Raw genomic sequence first — 18,176 nt, forward strand, 5'->3', positions numbered from 1 at the left:
TTCAATAGTATTCAGGTGCCTTACAAAAAGTTGACAGTGTAGCAAATGCTTCCCTCTCCCACACAGATACATAGAAAAATAACACTTACTGAACAGCAGTATATACTCTCTAATTCAAGTGCACATCAGCCATTCCACTGATCTCATCATTGTATAGAAAAAAAATGAAGTCAGATGCTTGACAACGTGGATGATCGGCTTCTCCAGATCTCCCAGTTCCATCTCAGATAAAACAGCCAATTATTTTCTTTGGGACATCAGACGATGCTACTGTCAGAATGCCAAAGCTTATTCATAACCATCTCCATACTATGTCATTGATCTCTTATCAAATCATCCAACCAACTCCACCCCCCTCAACAATTTGGCACCATTAATACATACTTCTGTACAAAAACAAACAAACAAACAAAAAATAATAATTTATTTCATCAGAAGGAAATAAAAGAAAACAAAGATTTAGTATCATTTCTTCTGAAGTCTGTTTTTACGATTTAGTATCATTTCTTCTGAAGTCTGTTTTTACAATGAATTCAGAAGTCTATGAGACTGCTCAAAAACACTGACAGCAGCACTTCAGTCAGATGCAAGAAAAAAGCAAGCAGTTTATCATCAACTAAATACTGACTTGATTGTAAAACAAACAGCATAGATGAAAATGTGTTTTCTCCCCAGAGGCTGTTTATGCATTTAGCACTTTGAGCTAGAAATAAGCACAGTTCAAAGTTCGACTCTGAAGCAACAGCAGTTCAAACTATCACTGCTACATGAGTCCTTTTTCATCCAACTGCAACAGTCTCTAGTCCCGGTATGTCACAACTTTTGTTTACTAGCACCTTCTCTTGCTAGTCTGTCAGCTTCTTCATTTCCTTGGAAACCAGCGTGACCAGGAATATGCATCTGTTAGGACAAAAGTACAGGAGTGTTACACACAAAGAAATCCAGAAAAAGAGCACATACATGAAACTTAGGCAATAATGCCCTTCTATTCATAGCATAGTAGCAAATCCTTAGAGGGGCCCACATTAAGTCCTCACATTCTCTTCCCAGTAATTTTTATAACCTCACTTCAAAGATCAAGAACTGGATTGCCAGATTGTGAAAACCATCAAGAGGTGAGCTGGCTAAGGAGCACCTAACCTAGCCTTTAAAAAACAAAAAGGCAGAAAACAGCACTAACACTTAGTTGTTAACTCAGAGTTCTACCTTCAGATGAAAGAAAAGACCTCTCTGACATTCAGTCTCCAGCTTTTCCCAGAAAGCTATGCCATTAAAACCAATAGCTGTGTAACCACAACACTCACTTCAATATCCATTTTTCACATTAAAGACCCTTATGTGCTCAGTTTTCTTGGAAAAAAACACTAAGGTACAGAAAACCAGAGTTAAGTTTACTTGGGGTTATAGTCTTAGTTTTCCCAGTTTAAGGTAGTCTTATTACTACCATTACACAAAAGAACCAATATCTTAAAAGCTACGATAAGCAACTCTGGAAGTTACAATTCAAAAAGACACTATTATGTTCCAAATTTACACTTAGGGCCACGAAGATGATCAGGGGGCTGGAGCACCTCCCCTATGAGGACAGACTGAGGGAGTTGGGTTTGTTCAGCCTGGAGAAGAGAAGGTTGCGGGGTGACCTCATTGCAGCCTTTCAATATCTGAAGGGAACTTACACCCAGGAGGGGAGAAAACTCTTCGAAAGGGCTGACAATAGCAGGACACGGGGAAATGGTTTTAAGTTAAAAGAGGGAAGATTTAGGTTGGATGTCAGGGGGAAGTTCTTCACTAGGAGAGTGGTTAGGCCCTGGAACAGGCTGCCCAGGGAGGTTGTGGATGCCCCGTCCTTGGAGGTGCTCAAGACCAGGTTGGACGGGGCCCTGGGCAACCTGATCTAGTAAATGTGTATGTTTGGTGGCCCTGCCAGGCAGGGGGGTTGGAACTACATGATCCTTGAGGTCCCTTCCAACCCGGGTCATTCTGTGATTCTGTGATACACTTCCAGAAACTGAAATAATTATTAGACAGTTTCTATGCAGTAATAAGGAACAATAAAAAACAAACAAGCATTTCAACAGATCCAACAGTGGTTACGAAAGTCTAGCTTACACTGAAGCGATAACATCACTTGCTTTAAATAAAACAAGCAGATTCACTGTATTTATAGTCATACAGCTTTATACCCTATAAAACTCATTGCTATGGTCCTACTTGATAAGAATTTACAAGAGTATTTAGGATGTCATTAGGAAGAAGAAACAAGGTGCTCACCCACTGAATTTCTATGCCTTGTGATAGACTATCAAGTTTCTGAAAGTCTTCTTTATTTATCACGCTTCCTCCTGAACTTGTTCTCCAGCCATTTGTTTTCCAGTTTTCAACCCAGCTCGTAATACCTACGCAAAGGGAGCATTACCATAAAACATGCTATGAAAGAACAACTGTTTCAATACATTAATTCCATATAAAGTCTCAGGCAAAAACATCACAGAAAATATTCTTATTTGGTCTTCAGGATTAGTTTCCCATTATTAAAAAGGCTGAGGGAGCTAGCATTGTTCAGCCTGGAGAAGAGGAGGCTCAGGGGAGACCTTATAGCTCTCTATAACTTCCTGAAGGGAGGTTGTAGTGAGCTGGGGGTTGGCCTCTTCTCTCGTGTAATCAGTGATAGAACTAGAGGGAATGTTTTTAAGCTGTGCCAGGGGAGATTCCAGGCTGGACATTAGGGAGTATTACTTCTCGGAAAGGGTAGTCAGGCATTGGAATGCACTGCCCAGGGAGGTGGTGGACAAAAATCCTTTACTTACTTCTGTCATTCACTGTTACAGGCAATATGTCTCTAACCGTATCTCATACAGACAGAAGGTAATCCTTGCAATATTCTGCAAGTTCTTCACCAAGCAGTCTTGACTAATTGAGTTGTGTTACATGTTCTCTTATAATGTCTCCACAAACCCCAGTATGTTCTGTGTGTCTTACATAATGACATTGTGTTCAGTGTATCTCCAAGTGTCTTCAAGAACCAGAAACTCTAAAATAAACTTACCATTAATAGTGAACTTGCTGTCAGTGTAGATAATTAATTTCTTGATGTTTTGACTCTTTGCTTGCTCAATTGCTTTGCAGGCTGCCTTAAGAACATTTCAACAGAAACACAGTTCAGTACAGTATTTTGAACACATAACTAAAATATCAGCAAAGTACCTGATGTTAATACAGAAGAACTAAAAAGAATATTATTGAAGTCACTCCATCAGTGAGTACAAAGATGCTTTAGAATGGAGATGAATCAGAGTGAGCAACGTAAGTGTCCCATGTGTTAAATAAAGTAAAATCTGTTGTTCAGTTCTTCAATGCAGGAGCAGCTCTCTGCCTGTTTGCTCAGCTCTCCACAGCTCTTTACAGCACATCAACTTCCAGGCAACTTCTCCATAACTTTGGAGAGCAAAGACTCACATCAGCTCCAACTGTTTGGAAACGCTTCCAATTGTTCTTTAGTGGTGCCACGAAATATAATAATTAGAGAGAGAGATGAGTGGCATGGCTTCAACTTCATGCTGAAAAGCTTTCCAGCAGCAAGTCCTTCCTCTGACATACCACCATTGCCCCTGCTTGTGCCTCACTGTAAGGAATTCCTTGCAGTTTTTAAGCAGGTCAGCTTCCCATCTCATTTTACCTCCAAAGATGCAGTGCAGGGAAACTGCAGTACCAGAATTAAGATCAGGTGAGAAGGAAGCCTAAATTGGCTGTTGGAAGTTTATGTCCAAAGTAAGAAAAGTTACTCCTGGAATTATTTATTATGTATAGTCAAAGAAAGATGACATTCTGACCCTATCACAGTAAGAAGGTAATCGTCCTCTTAGCTACAATAAAAGTAGCCCTTTCCCTGAGGTCTGAGACATAGACATAAAAAAAATACAAAGGTTTGAGAATAGGGTTTTCCTAATGCAAAGCAGTTTTAAATATCGGTGCTTGGCCTGATGACATCTGGGAATTCTCAAGATGGAGTTATTGCCTATTTGAAAGCAACAAAGAACAATAAAACCTAAAGAAATCAATACTCCTGGTATTATGTGTATGTCCATCACAGCTCCGTAACTCCCTTCTGAAGGTCAGAGTTGAAATACTCGACCTTAACGATGTTTCCTACATGTGGAAGTATTTTAAGACATTTGCTACTTACGTGTATTTCAGCTCGTTGATTAGTTTGTCGTCCAGGAAGCCTCTCACTGATATTTCTATATCCAAAAAAAAAACAGTAGTTACTCAAAATTACCAGTGCTGTACATTGACTGCAGGTTAGAACCATAAAGCAAAGATTATTTTCTTTTTATAAAGAAGAATGAATGGAGATTCGAGATCTAACTTCCACCCACGCAGCACAACCCACATATCTGGACCCACCATCAACATACAGCTAATTGCCTTTTGTACACACACACACTTCCTGCAATCCTTGAATCCACTTCAATCCTTGAATCCACTTCAGCATCTTAAAAACATTATTCTCAATCATTTTTTTTCCCCAAACCTTTACTTCCTAGAAAAGCTGATTTCTGTTTTTCCTCAGTTAGTTGTTACTCCAATAGCACCGTTATTAACATGAGTTTCAACAGCAAGGCCTCACATTCAGAAAGAGGCCAGCATGGCGAAGCACACCCAATGCAAACATCAGCATATATATCTAAGAAAATAACCCAGTGGATTACTTACAAGGGGTGGCCTGGTCCCCAGTAGACACCTATTCCAGCGCGTGCCCTGTTACGGCCATTACCTGAGCAACAGCCATCTGTATAAACAACTGCAAATTCACCTACAAAAGAATTAGCAAAAGCAGAAATTCAAGGACTCCTTCACAAACGTAGGCTCTTTAAGCAGAAAGAAACACCTGCTAACAGATTAATGCCTAAACTTCCCCCCCTGGATAGCACTTCAGAACACCATCATCTAGAGATATCACTGATTTTAATTAGTAATGCATAACAGCAGAAGCCCCATTGCACCTTCACCCCTACACTGCTTCCAAATCAGTCAGGCTCACAAGGAATCTTTGTGCCAAGTTTCATATTCTCAGTTTAACAACGACAGGTTACACTTGGCCTGGTGTTTTCATATGCAAACCTCCCTAAAAGCTTTCTAATAATTACACTGTTTTACATGAAAAAGACAAAGAACTCAAATCAATGGAATAACTAAAGAACTTACCCATATATGAAAACTTATCTTCACTGACTATTGGTGTAGAGTGCCCCTCATCGTGCTTTGCACGCTTTACAGTATGTTCTTCATTTGTAGGCTGTTCATATGGCCTTTTGCACGCATTGCAGCACACGACATCTGTCCCCGGCTCCTCTCTCTGGCTTCCATCTTCCTGTGTTACAGCTGAAGCGCCAGGTGTCTCTGCCAAAAACAGAAAAGAAGAAAGTTCAGCTATGTACACAAGGTCAAGTTTTATCCAAAATAAACCCTAGAAGAAACATGTAGATGGAGAAAGCTTTTCAATGTAAGAGAAACAGCCATAGGACTCGATGATCCTTATGGGCCCTTCTATCTCACAGAATCACAGAATTGTAGGGGTTGGAAGGGACCTCTAGAGATCGAGTCCAACCCCCCTGCCAAAGCAGGCTCCCTACACCCTGTCACACAGGTATGCGTCTAGGTGGGTCTTAAATATCTCCAGAGAAGGAGACTCCACCACCTCCCTGGGCAGCCTGTTCCAGTGCTCCGTCACCCTCACTGTAAAGAAGTTCTTCCGCACATTCGTGCGAACTTCCTATGCTGTACTTTCATCCATTACCCCTAGTCCTGTCCCACGCACTACAGAAAAGAGACCAGCCTCACCACTATGGCTCCCACACCTCAGGTATTTATAAACCTGGATCAAGTCCCTCTCAGCCTTCTTTCTCAAGGCTAAACAGACCAGTTCCCTAAGTCCTTTCTCATAGGGGAGATGCTCCAGGCCCTTCACCATTTAGTGGCCCTCCGCTGGACTCTTTCCAAGAGATCCTGTCTTTTTTGTACTGGGGAGCCCAGAACTGGACACAATATTTCCAGATGAGGCCTCACCAGGGCAGAGTAGAGGGGGAGGATCACCTCCTTCGACCTGCCGGACACGCTCTCTTTTTAATACACCCCAGTATGCCATTGGCTTTTATGGCTACAAGCAAACTGCTGGCTCATGGTTAATCTGTCATCCACCAGGACGCCCAGGTCCCTCTCTGCAGAGCTCCTCTCCAGCAGGTCTTCCCCCAGCCTGTACTGGGGGACAGTACAGCGATATCTCGGGATATTCTATGATGCTCTGTAGCACATGAGGATGGGATACACCGGGCACCCCACGCTGAGCACACACCTACCTGCGGGTGCGGATTGCTGCCCACCCGGAGGCCCGGCGCCCACGAAGGCCCACGCTTCTTTCTCTGTGGCGAACTTCTTGAAGCTGGCGGAAGGAAACCTGTTCACCTGCTGCTGGCACTCCGCCCTGCAACACAGCGAGCGGGCGGGGAGTGAGACCGGGCGAGGAGTGAGAGCGGCCCGGCGCGCTTCCCGGAGCAGCCCTGGTATCGAGGCCGCGCTCGGGCCTTACCAGGTACGGTAGACACCCGTCTGCCGGCCCTTGCGCACCGCGTAGAACATGCCGCCGCCCTTGGAGACAAAACAAGAGTGGCTGAGGAGCGCGACGAGCCAACGCAACATAGCGCAGCCCCGCCGCCATCCGCACCCCTCACCCCGCCCCGCGGCCCCTGCCCCGGCCGCTCGGCACTGCGCAGCCGTCCGCACACGCGCCGTAGCGGCTGCACCCGCCGCCCCGTTCAGCGCATGCTACGGGCAGCGATTGGGGTCAGACTTATTGGGAAGCGGGGTATAGGGTGTTGAACAGGGGGACTGCACAGTTTCGAGTAGGGAAAGCTTAGAGGGATCTCACAGTGTCTTGAGTGAGGATGCAGAGAGGACAAAGCCGGACTCGTTTCAGAGGTGCCCAGTGCCAGGACAATAGATACAGATTGGAACGCAGGAGGTCTGTGCCGTGCAGATGACAGAGCTGCCAAGAGGCTGCGGGGTCTCCTCCTTGGGGATCTTCAGAAGCTGCCTGGACCTGATGCTGTGCACCCTGCTGTGTGACCCTGCCCCCCGCACCTCAGATATTTATAGACCTGGATCAGGTCTCCTCTCAGGCTTCTTTTCTCAAGGCTAAACAGACGCAGCTCACTTAGCCTTTCTTCATAAGGGAGATGCTCCAGGCCCTTCGCTATCTTTGTGGGCCAGAACTGGACACAATATTCCAGATGAGGCCTTACCAGGGCAGAGTAGAGGGGGAGGATCACCTCCCTCGACCTGCTGGACACGCTCTTTTTAATACACCCCAGTATGCCATTGGCTTTTTTGGCTACAAGGGCACACTGCTGGCTCATGGTCAATCTGTCATCCACCAGGATGCCCAGGTCCCTCTCTGCAGAGCTCCTCTCCAGCAGGTCTTCCCCCAGCCTGTACCGGTGCATGCAATTATTTCTCCCTAGGTGCAAGACTCCTCACTTGCATTTGTTAAACCTCATCCGGTTTCTTACTGCCCAGCTCTCCAGCCTGTCCAGGTCTCACTGAATGGCAGCACAGCCTTCAGGCATGTCAGCCAATCCTCCCAGCTTCGTATCACCAGCAAACTTGCTGAGGGTGGTCACTATCCTCTTGTCAAGGTCATTGATGAACATGCTGAACAAGACTGGACCCAGCACTGACCCTTGGGGAACACCACTAGTTACAGGTCTCCAACAGGACCCTGCACCACCAGTGATGACCCTCTGTGCTCTGCCAGTCAGACAGTTCTCAGCCCAACTCACCTTCCACTCATCTATCCCACACTTCCTCAGCTTTGTTATAAGGATGTCATGGAAATTCATGCAAGGAATAAAGACTGCAAGGAAAAATGGTAGCTGAGCAATCTGATTTTCTGACTATTATAAGTTTAGCAAAAAGCTTACAAATAATAGAAAATATGATAGGCTGTCTTTTGCAGATGATTTGTACGATTAGAGTGGGGTGATTCTTGGCAATGCTTTGTTTACAACTGGAGCTCATCACTCCACTACCAGAATTTACTTAAGTAATAGATGATAGTGAATGTGATATTACAAGTTAAAATTGTCTGTTGATAGGCTTATTTGTGGAATCTGAGCACTGAACCAATGCTCTGACCCACACTGCTCTGAGTCGCACACCTACACCAGTGTGGGACTTGCCCTTGGTAGTGAACCTGTCTAAATTCACCAACAGAGAACTGTTATGAGTGGGATCACACTTGGGGTACTCAGATCCCATAATGCAAGGTCTCAGCTTCCTTTCAGGTTCACAGCCAGGCACCTTCACATGGATCAACATGTAAGTCAAGAGTAGACTGTAGTTTGAAACAGACCTTTCTCGAGTGGATGTCGTGGGAGTGTGCTAAGAGAGATCTCTTGATCAGATTGAATGGTCTTTTTTTTAAGTACTATCTGTTAAGAGCATGGGCACAGGCAATTTCAAAGTATCTGAACTCATTCAGGTGGGCCAAAAAGCTGGCTTGGCTGAGCAGGGATCTTATTCTGGAGCTTAGGTGGGAAAAGAATGTGCATGGCCACAGGAAACAAAGTCAGGTGACATGGGAAGACCACAGAGATGCTGTTTGCTGTTGTGGGGAGAAAAGCCAGCTGATACTGTGGGAAGGTCAAAGGCTCATCACCAGAGAGGATGGTGGGCATGGAAGAGGCTTCCCAGGGCAGCGGGCACAGCCTGTTCAAGGAGCACTTGGGCACCACTTTCAGACACAGGGTTAGAATTTTTGGTGGTCCTGTGTGGAACCAGGAGGTGGATTCAGTGATGTTTGTGGGTCCTTCTGAACTCAGGGTATTCTGTGGCTCTGTTTTTAGCAACCTGAAACTGAAACATAGCAGTGCTGCCTTTGTGTGAATATATGAACGGGGTTCCAGCGATGAGAGAACACAGAGCCCAGAACTCACATCCTGAGGTAGCACCTGAATGCAGCAGATAACACTCATGTTATCATCAAGGATATGAGGGCTGAACATCATTTAGGCTGTGGATGCCCTGTCCCTGGAGGTGTTGTTGGAAATATTCTCAATAATTTTTGGTCAGGACAGTATCTCTGATAAAAGCAGTTTTTATTTGCGATTGCAATGGCGGGCGCCCTGATGGCAGAAGCACACCTATGGACATGATGTTACAGTTTTTATACCTTTTCTCCCATATGTTTTCCCCTCCCCTCTCCCCTTTGGTTGGGTATTACAAGTTACAATTTTACCCGAGGTTTGCATTTGTTAATTACATTCTGAAATTTGTTAGTTCACTTGCTATCTTGTCAGTCGCCATCCTGCTGTTTCTGTTTCCAAGATGTCTCGGTACTCTTATCGTATTGATATGTTGATTCCCTTCAAAGCTTCTTCCATTTTGTCCCAGATGCCTTTGTTAAACAAAGATTCCAGTCCTTCCCGATATCTCTTCAGGCACATCCTTAGGTATGTCACGACTTGTATTTTTGTACAATAAAACATTAATACATACATTGTTGCTAGTTTATACAGGCATATTGTTAATTATTTTAACTTCTCCTCTTTGGATCCTTTATTACTCAGGTCTTATTTGTCCAGCACCAAAAACCAGTAGTGTCTATTTCAGACAGCTGGACAGACAGGAGCTGCAGTCTTTGTAGCTGTGATTTCTACCTAATAACTACAAATTCCTTTACTTATATAATGAGACCTTGAAATAAAATATTCTTATCTTATTCTAAATGCAGAAACAACATTTGATTCCCACAGAAGGATCATGTAGTTCCAACCCTCCTGCCTGGCAGTGCCACCAAACATACACCTTTACTAGATCAGGTTGCCCAGGGCCCCGTCCAACCTGGCCTTGAACACCTCCAAGGACGGGGCATGCTGACTGAGCTCCCTTCCAACCATGGCCGCCCTGTGACCGAGCCCAATCCCCAGCCTCCCCCCTTTCCTCGCCGTCCAGCAGCTGATGATGACCTCATCAGCAGGCGCCACGCCAGTACTTGGAGAGAGAGCCCTTTGTGGCATCACGGTGCCGGAAGCCATCCAGAATCAGCATTGCTCCGAACGATTCTCTCTGCCCTACTTCCTACTTCGGCTTCACCTCGCGGTGGGCGTTGCGAGCGCCTCCCGGGCCGCGATCTGAGGCGCTCTCGCGAGAGCTCTCCCTCTTCCTAGGCCGGCGCTGAGCGAGGTAGGAGCTCGGGCCTCTCTGGGGCCTGGTTGCCGGTGCTTGTTTTTCCCCAGCCGCCGGGGCAATACGGCTCAGGCTGCCCAGCGGCGGCTCCCTGGGCCTCGTCGGAGGGGGATGCTTCGGATTAGCGCCTGCCTGAGGCCCGATGGTCGCGGGGCTCTTGGATCTTGGGGAAGGAAACTGGCGGGGTTCTCCGCCTCCCTGCTCTGGTCGCGCCCTGGAGGAGGCCGTGACGGCGGAGCGGCGGGGCGCGGGGCTGGAGCGGGGGGCTGGGGCTGGGGCTGAGGTGCGGATCCTCGGTGCCGGGAAGGACGCCTTACTTGCTGGCGCGTGGGCTCCGTGAGCGCTCTTGGGATCTTGCTGGAGCGTAGAGCACACGCGGGTGCCGCAGTGTGCTCTACCCGTCCCTCCTTACCCGTCAGGTTTTGGCCTTGCAGCGGTCAGCTTACCCTGCAGTGTTGTGAGGGGTTTGCACAGCCCCTGAGATTGTCCTTGATTTCGTTTTAAAGCGTGTGGTTGAAATCCAGCACGTTACTCTACTTGTAGTGGTGGACACGTTCCCAGTGGCAATTGAGACGTTCTTTTGCATTGCAGAAAGGCCATGTTCAGCTCAAGTGCAAAGATTGTGAAGCCTAATGGTGAAAAGCCAGATGAGTTCGAGTCTGGTATATCCCAGGTATGTGTGTTTTCCTTCTGTTGTTCAGTAACCCTGTACGGGTTGTCAAATTAGTGTGTTGACAACTCTCTAAAGCTTAAACTTTAAGGCTGCTGCTTTCTAAATGCATTTCTTTTCTTACTACCCTGTTAGTCTGCCTTGTGTTCTTGGAATTATGGGATGTTGTAGAATGGCTTGGGTTGAAGGGGACCTTAAAGCCCATTCTGTTCCACCCCCCTGCCAGGGGCAGGGTTGTCATCCACTAGATCATGTTTCCCACCAGTTGAGTGTTGTTGCATATGTCAGCGTGGCCTGCAGGGAAAGAACATCTACGTCACTGATTGTGCTTTATTCTCAAGGGTTATTTATGAATTGAACTGAATGGATTTTTCTGCAACTTTCCTTTTTTTTTAGGCTCTCCTGGAGTTGGAGATGAACTCTGACTTAAAGGCTCAGCTGCGGGAGTTGAACATCACAGCAGCTAAGGTAGGCCAGGTGTTCTTGGCAAAGTATTGCTATGCAGCTTGCTCTCTGTTCATTTTTGCAGATGTTATCGTGCTATGGTTGTTTCACTATGTGCTGTTGTAGTATATCTTATACTTGCTATCAATGCAGAGCATTCTGTAATAGCTTCTTGTTTAGGAGTCGGTTTGAAAAGTCACTAGAACTTAAAACGTCAAACTGTCATTCAAGTAAGCATGTTTAGAATGAGTAACTTGTGTTTCTGCAACCTGGACTTGGGGTCTGAAAATGGCTTTTTTGTGTGGATATTTGCTTAGTAGGTATGTTTGACATATCTCGTGTTGGTCAGGGGCATAAACAGTAATAATTCTGGTAGAGTTAGCTTATAGTAAATGCTGTTTTAGACAACAAACAATGGATCAGTGGTGGGTCATTGAAGTTGACTGACTTGATGATGTGATGTGGGTTGGTTTTGTTTAAAGTTTAGTTTGTAGAGCCAACTGAATCCGTAGAGTAGGAAAAAAATCTATAGAATTTGTCAGGCAAGGAGACTGGATAGGACTTCTGAGGCTGATTGCTGTAGCCAGAGTTAAGCAGGGTGCTTTTTTGTTCTTGCCCAAGCCCACTGACATACATGTAGGTGTAAAGGCAGAAAGATCACAGAGCTGAGTTAGGGTGTGAGAATGCAGGGGTCAGCTTGGTATATAAGTTCACTTCACTGAAGGGGCCCTTCAGAAGATCTGTTCTGCTGCTGAAGTCCAGTGCACACTGTCTGTAGTGAGTTTTTAAACAATGTTTTAATTTACTAAGCCTACTATAGCTACGTGGTGTTACTTATGGTGACACTTTTGTGGGCATTTGAATTAACTTATGTGGGAGCATAGCTGGTGAAACACAACTCAGCTTTCTGCTCTGTTGGAGAATGAGCATCTCCTATGGACCTAACCACAGGGGTAAGTGCCTTGTAAACTTCTGCAATTTCCTTACGTTTTGAATAACTGCTGAAGAAAAAAAATACAAGGAGAAGAATAATCTGTAGGTATGATGCAAGCCTGTTTATTGGAGGTGAAGAGGAAGTGTTTTGAGTAGTGATGCATGCCTTGGTAAATAGTGGATAGAAGGTGATGCCATGAAGTGGTTGCTCAAAACCCAGCAGTTATTGCTGTAATCTTTGTCTGCATTAGAAACTTGGTATCAGCATGTGGGTAACGTTTCAGGTGTGATGGTAAGCATTCAGTATGGTTAGGATTCTCACTCATGAGTTTCATCTTGTTTTGCTGTAATGCATATACTTACAACAAATGCTCTGACAGAGGTTTTTCTGTTTAATTCTTGTTCATAAATGTGTTAAAATAGGTACCTCCTGGTGCTCATTTCTTAGAAAGTTGTAAGTAAGGATTTCAAATGTCCCTATTCAGGGTATTGATGATCAAAGTGAATGTTCCTTCTCAATCCCTAGGTGATGTTTAGTTTCTACTTCTCTTTCAGGAAATTGAAGTAGGTGGTGGCAGGAAAGCCATCATTATCTTCGTACCAGTTCCTCAGCTGAAATCTTTCCAGAAGATTCAGGTGCGGCTAGTTCGAGAGCTGGAAAAGAAATTCAGCGGAAAGCATGTGGTGTTCATTGCTCAGGTAAAACACTTGGAAGTCATGGGAGTATTGATTTGAAGGGATTCCTAGAGGTGATGTAGTCCAGTCTCTTGTACGAGACAGGACTGTTTCCAGTGTTAGGTCAGGTGAGCAGTGGTTTTGTCTAGGGGAGAATCAAATACTGAGATTCCACAGTGTCTCTATGTAGTCTCTTGTGGTGTTCCACTACACTTCTTGTTTCCTCCATTCAAGATAACAGCAATACAGTGTGTATTTTTTGTACCAACAGTATGTAGTGTAGTCCCTCTGTGAATGTAAACTGAAATGATTACGGCTAACAGCCAAGGCTATGTAAACTTTTTTTATGTGAGATGTGAAGGTTTTTTGAGGATGGTGATATAATTTTCTTGTTCTGGCCTCTTTTACTCCTTTCAAAGTTTGAGAAGCAAAGCTTGAAAATAGGGCTAATATTAACGGTAGTCTTACTACAGTTACAAAAGCTAAGCACTTAATGATTAATGGGAGAGAAAAAAGATCTGGATCTAGTGACTTAATCACAGTTCTGAATTTAGGGAAGAAGCTATGCCACAAAAGGTGATGGATGGATCTGTGTGGAGTGCTAGGGGGAAAACAGACTTAGAAGTCTGTCTGCAGGGTGGACAGTTAGCTACTTTCTAGGCTGTACCTCTTCAGCAAAAATTGTTTGTAATGTAATTTTAAGACAGTCAGATTACCTTACCCTGAATCTTTGTTTGCAAGAAGTCTTTTTCTGATGGAGTGCTTCTGGCTCACCGTCATTGTAGTAATCCATATTGTAAAAGGCAGCGTGCAGTTCTGCTGAAAGTAATGTTTTTGAACGTGACACAACAGTGTGGATTATAGTACCACCCCATGAATACAGTCATGGAGAAGCTGTAATGTGTTGGTGGAAAATACTGCAGATGGCTTCAAGTGCATCTACAATTCAGGGTTTTAATGTATTTACTCTTGAAGACAGAGAAGTAGAAAATAACTTTTACTAACCTAAGCTCTTATAAATATCTGTAGGTGCTGCTCTTGGATCAGAATACTTTTAAATTAGGGGACTGTATATTATATCGTGGTGTAGGGAACCTGCTTTGGCAGAGGGGTTGGACTCGATGATCTCTAGAGGTCCCTTCCAACCCCTACAATTCTGTGATTCTGTGATATATGCCTCATATACTAGTGCTTCTAAGATGTCATCTACCTGTATGTGGCATTTAGGTATTGTTTAGTTTGAAGCAGGACGAGTCACATCAGCCCAAGCAAGAAAAACCAAGCATGGTGGTATAAATGCTACATACTATGAAGTTACATCCTTTTTTATTTTTTTCAACAGAGAAGGATTCTGCCCAAACCAACGAGAAAAAGCCGCACAAAAAACAAGCAAAAACGTCCCAGGAGGTAAGTAAATTAGAATAATGCAGGATGTCAGAGCTTGGTAGCTCATTCAAGTAACATCTAGTCAAATTTATTCCTTTTTTTTTTTTTTTCCTTGAGAAATGACTTAAATGATTGGATGGTCTCATCCTTCCTCTTACTGCTTAATAGTGGTGAAGTAGTATTTGCCACTTCAGTGTTAAAGGGTGCAGTAAATAGACAGTCTTTGTACAGTGTATTGCATTTCTTAGGAAAAAACCCAAAAGACTCATCTATATTTCTCAATAAAGCTCTAGCCAGTTTGTAGCTAGCAGTAGTGATTTCAGTGACCTGTCCAGCTGACTGTTAGCACAACGTGCTGACAAGAATTTTTATGACTTTGTTTTTAATTGTATGAAGAGTTGCATTGCGTGGTAGACCATACAAAAGGCAGGGCTGTGATGCTGAAGCAATGCAGTGAGTGGCGGAGTGACTGAAGCAGGGTATAAGTACTTCTCCCTGGATGTAATTTCAACAGCAGTAGTGACTTGTGTTAAATGGCATCCCTGCTTGTTTGATCTCCCTGAGGTATTGCTAGATAGACAGTGCTAGTGTGTCAGTGCCTTGTCTGTGCTGTTCTGTATCTTACTTTGTCAGCATGTAGCCCAGGTAGCGTGATCCTGTAACTACTTTTAGTCTTGGCGCTATGCTTGTGTCCTGCCTAAATTGTATCTTGAGGTTTTCAAGCAATGATTTTAAAGTTGCAATTTCATATTAATTAACTTACCTGCAGTCCTGCCCTTGGAAGACTTTGCCTCTGTTACCTTATAACTTGTGTTGCACCATGGGTAGAGAAGTTGTATCCATGTACCCAATCAGCAATACTTGTGTACTTAGCGAGAGGGAAGGAGAGTGTGCAGGGACTGTCCTTTCAAAGCCTGATGCTAGGTCAGACTAATAGGGTAGTAAAACTATGACATATGTATTGCAAATTACAGAAACTTGATGGATGTATGTCTTGTCGTATCTATGCTAATTTTTGCAAGTTTGAAATGCAGTTGTAGACAGTGGTCTTTGTTATTAGTGATACTGCCTTGAAAACACAGGTAGGAAAGCTTGTAATTTTATTAGTAGCCATCTACTCATAAACAAAATGACCTGGATTCATTTTTCTAATTTTGGTTCACTTTCAGACAGTTTAAGGGCAAGAACACAATTGTAGTCCATATTTTCTGAGGAAGGGCTACTCACCAAGTAGACTTTTCCTGCAATACACTGTAAACCACTTAGATTTAGGAAGATGGAGAAAGCGGTGTTTTCCAAACTCTCTCCTATGAATGTGTTCTGTGTAGTTTATATGCTTGCACACTTAGACTCTTCTGGTGAAATTGCAGGTGGGACAAGTTAGTTCTGAAGTACATCAAATAGTCCTTAAATGTGTAGAGTTAGACTGCTTCAGTGTTGTTTGGCAGAGCAGTATGTGATCTCATAGGTCAAAAACCTGTCTACATATTTTTTCCTCATGCTCTTGTCAAGGCCTACACAGCTTGCAGAAGTTAAGCTTCTATTCTTTCCAATGACCTGTGAAGAGATGGAATTGCAGTGTTTACCAAACAAATGAAGCACTTCACTCAAGTTTCAGTGGAGGCATAGTAGGGAAGGTTGAAGCCTTTTTTGACTAGAAAATTTAGCAGACAAGAAAATTTGGCCAAAGGATGTATTTTAATGATACAAATGTGGCATTTCAGCCGTACGCTTACTGCAGTGCACGATGCCATTCTTGAAGATCTGGTCTTCCCAAGTGAAATTGTGGGCAAGAGAATCCGCGTAAAACTGGATGGCAGCAGGCTCATAAAAGTCCATTTGGACAAAGCACAACAGAATAATGTTGAACACAAGGTAAACAAATTTACGTTACTATTCAAGATGGGGTGGCGTTCTGATTTGGCTAACTTTATTAAGTAATGCAGAAAAAGAGTGCTTTAGGGCTAGTGGCAATGGAGATGTTCTTGTTAGCAGTATTGGAATAAGGTGCTAAAGATTTGGCAAGGCAGTTTTCAACTGAAGGTCTAGCTCAGCTTGCCAGAACCTGATTTCAAAGTAGCTATATTGGCTTCATCATGGGGGGTTTGGATTTAGAGTGGAGAGTCCAGTTTTGATCTTTAACTGATTTGTTTTGTATGACCTGAAGCTCCCAATCACTTTGTATTTTTGTTTTGTTTTTTGTTTTTTGAGGGAATGCATTTAGGTAGCTTAACTTATGGATCTCCATTGCTTCCAAATCAGGGAGACTAAATATTTTCAGAGAATGTTTGTGTTCTATGTAAATGCTCAGTAATCTTTATCTGAAGATAGAAATAAAGAAATTAATCAGCCTGTGAATTCAGTTAATAGCAATGGTACAGTGGGCAAAAAAGATGTAGTATCTGAACTATGTTAACATTGATTTTATCTTTCTATACACTGTATATAAACATGGTTGTCTGTCTTCACAGGTGGAAACATTTTCTGGTGTCTACAAGAAGCTTACAGGCAAAGATGTGGTGTTTGAGTTTCCTGAATTCCAGCTGTAAAGTATAAAAGATGGCTGAATAAACAACTGTTCATATAACGGAGTAATCTCATTTAAAGTTCCAGTTCCATGAACCTAGGTGGGAATTAACTGGTTCATGGGACTTCTCTACTTTCAGAATGAGTGGCATTTGTGTACCAAAATACTAAGTACTATGTACTTAGGTGCCAGTGCTTCCCAAGGCCTTCTTAGGTTATTTGTGACACTGTCAAAGCACTGCTATGGGGGAAAGAGTGTAGTCTGCACAGAGAATCAGTTTAGAAAAGCATCAAGAAAAATGTTGATATTTGCTTTTCTGGAGAGAATGTGAAGGCTTACCTTAGAGTAGTTGTACTCCTGAGTTTTGCATGTAAGACTGTCAGTTGGAGATTCATGTGTTCCTGATGTTAGTAGTGTTCTACAAAGCAGATGTTGACCTTTAAACATAGAGCAATGACATACCTGAAAAAGGAGCTGATATTTTGCAAAATGGTTGGGAAGACAGAGGCTGAATTTGAGGTAACTTCCATGCTTTTATGAAGTGGCAGGACTATGTTACTGGCTCTTAGCTAAAAGCAATTACTGAGGCTTCCTGTTCCCAGAAGAATAAAATGGGAAGCCATTTTCCTATCTGAGGGATCGACCATCTTGCTGGCTGGAAATTACGGTTTTATAGTAGTTGATCTTGCTTTCAGAAGTCATGGATTTTTGTTTCCATGTATTAGCAAGTATGTATATTAGTATTGGAGTAACTTAGGTAGGCATGCCATCTCTAATAACTTAAGGCAGGGATAGACAGGCTATGGTGAAGAAGTGCCTTTTGGAATGGTATCTCTGTATGGTGTTCTACCATAATTCCATATATACTTGGCCATATGGGGAGAGGTGGGGAAGGACTAGCTGTATGATAGCAGCTGTGACAGTGCTCCAAAAGCTGTGCATAGTTGGCATCTGTAGCTATGACTGGAATCGCCTGCAGTACCATTATTTCCAGCTCATGGCAGAGTGACTCTCTGGACTTGTGTGTAAATGTTCTGAGCAATTTATATTAATTTAGTACTTAGCGCTGCTGAACTGACTATTCTGCTTATGACGAAGTGGATAATACAATAAAAGCCACCCCTTTAGAGAGAGAGCCTAATGGAGAGATAAATAAGTAACAGGCCATATACCAGGAGTTCCTAATAGCTTGCATTTTTCCCCTAGAGGGAAGGCAAGTGTCACTTACTGTGAGTCTTTGTACCTTTACTTTCTTATTTACTGTGGTTCTGTTGGCTTCCTATTTTATAGCTCTCTTTA

The 18,176-nt window shown here is 43.6% G+C and overlaps 2 protein-coding genes across 2 annotated transcripts; one reads left to right on the plus strand and one right to left on the minus strand.

Annotated features, from left to right (window-relative positions):
* Positions 1 to 396: 396 nt before the first annotated feature.
* RNASEH1 (ribonuclease H1) lies at positions 397 to 6,757 on the minus strand. The gene is made up of 8 exons (XM_015859378.2): positions 6,587 to 6,757; positions 6,357 to 6,481; positions 5,206 to 5,400; positions 4,714 to 4,813; positions 4,184 to 4,238; positions 3,047 to 3,131; positions 2,272 to 2,396; positions 397 to 900 (listed from the first exon to the last, which is right to left on the minus strand). The coding sequence occupies exons 1-8, from the start codon at positions 6,694 to 6,696 to the stop codon at positions 814 to 816; spliced, it is 882 nt and encodes a 293-aa protein (XP_015714864.1). The 5' UTR covers positions 6,697 to 6,757; the 3' UTR covers positions 397 to 813.
* Positions 6,758 to 10,086: 3,329 nt separating this feature from the next.
* On the plus strand, positions 10,087 to 16,937 carry RPS7 (ribosomal protein S7). The gene is made up of 7 exons (XM_015859359.1): positions 10,087 to 10,239; positions 10,834 to 10,915; positions 11,309 to 11,380; positions 12,845 to 12,988; positions 14,307 to 14,371; positions 16,075 to 16,225; positions 16,822 to 16,937. Exons 2-7 carry the CDS (start codon positions 10,841 to 10,843, stop codon positions 16,897 to 16,899), a joined length of 585 nt encoding a protein of 194 aa, XP_015714845.1. The 5' UTR covers positions 10,087 to 10,239; positions 10,834 to 10,840; the 3' UTR covers positions 16,900 to 16,937.
* Positions 16,938 to 18,176: the final 1,239 nt, after the last annotated feature.

Source organism: Coturnix japonica, chromosome 3, assembly GCF_001577835.2.
Source record: "Coturnix japonica isolate 7356 chromosome 3, Coturnix japonica 2.1, whole genome shotgun sequence".
In the NCBI taxonomy this organism is placed as follows: Eukaryota; Metazoa; Chordata; class Aves; order Galliformes; family Phasianidae; genus Coturnix; species Coturnix japonica.

Excerpts from the sequence above, each read along its gene's own strand:
- RNASEH1 (XM_015859378.2), bottom strand. The coding sequence starts at position 6,696 with ATGTTGCGTTGGCTCGTCGCGCTCCTCAGCCACTCTTGTTTTGTCTCC. Across the intron at positions 6,482-6,586 it reads ACGGGTGTCTACCGTACCTG|GGCGGAGTGCCAGCAGCAGG; the intron begins GTAAGGCCCGAG and ends GCTGTGTTGCAG. Across the intron at positions 3,132-4,183 it reads ATCAACGAGCTGAAATACAC|GCAGCCTGCAAAGCAATTGA; the intron begins GTAAGTAGCAAA and ends AATGTTCTTAAG.
- RPS7 (XM_015859359.1), top strand. The coding sequence starts at position 10,841 with ATGTTCAGCTCAAGTGCAAAGATTGTGAAGCCTAATGGTGAAAAGCCA. Across the intron at positions 11,381-12,844 it reads TGAACATCACAGCAGCTAAG|GAAATTGAAGTAGGTGGTGG; the intron begins GTAGGCCAGGTG and ends CTTCTCTTTCAG. Across the intron at positions 14,372-16,074 it reads AAGCAAAAACGTCCCAGGAG|CCGTACGCTTACTGCAGTGC; the intron begins GTAAGTAAATTA and ends GTGGCATTTCAG.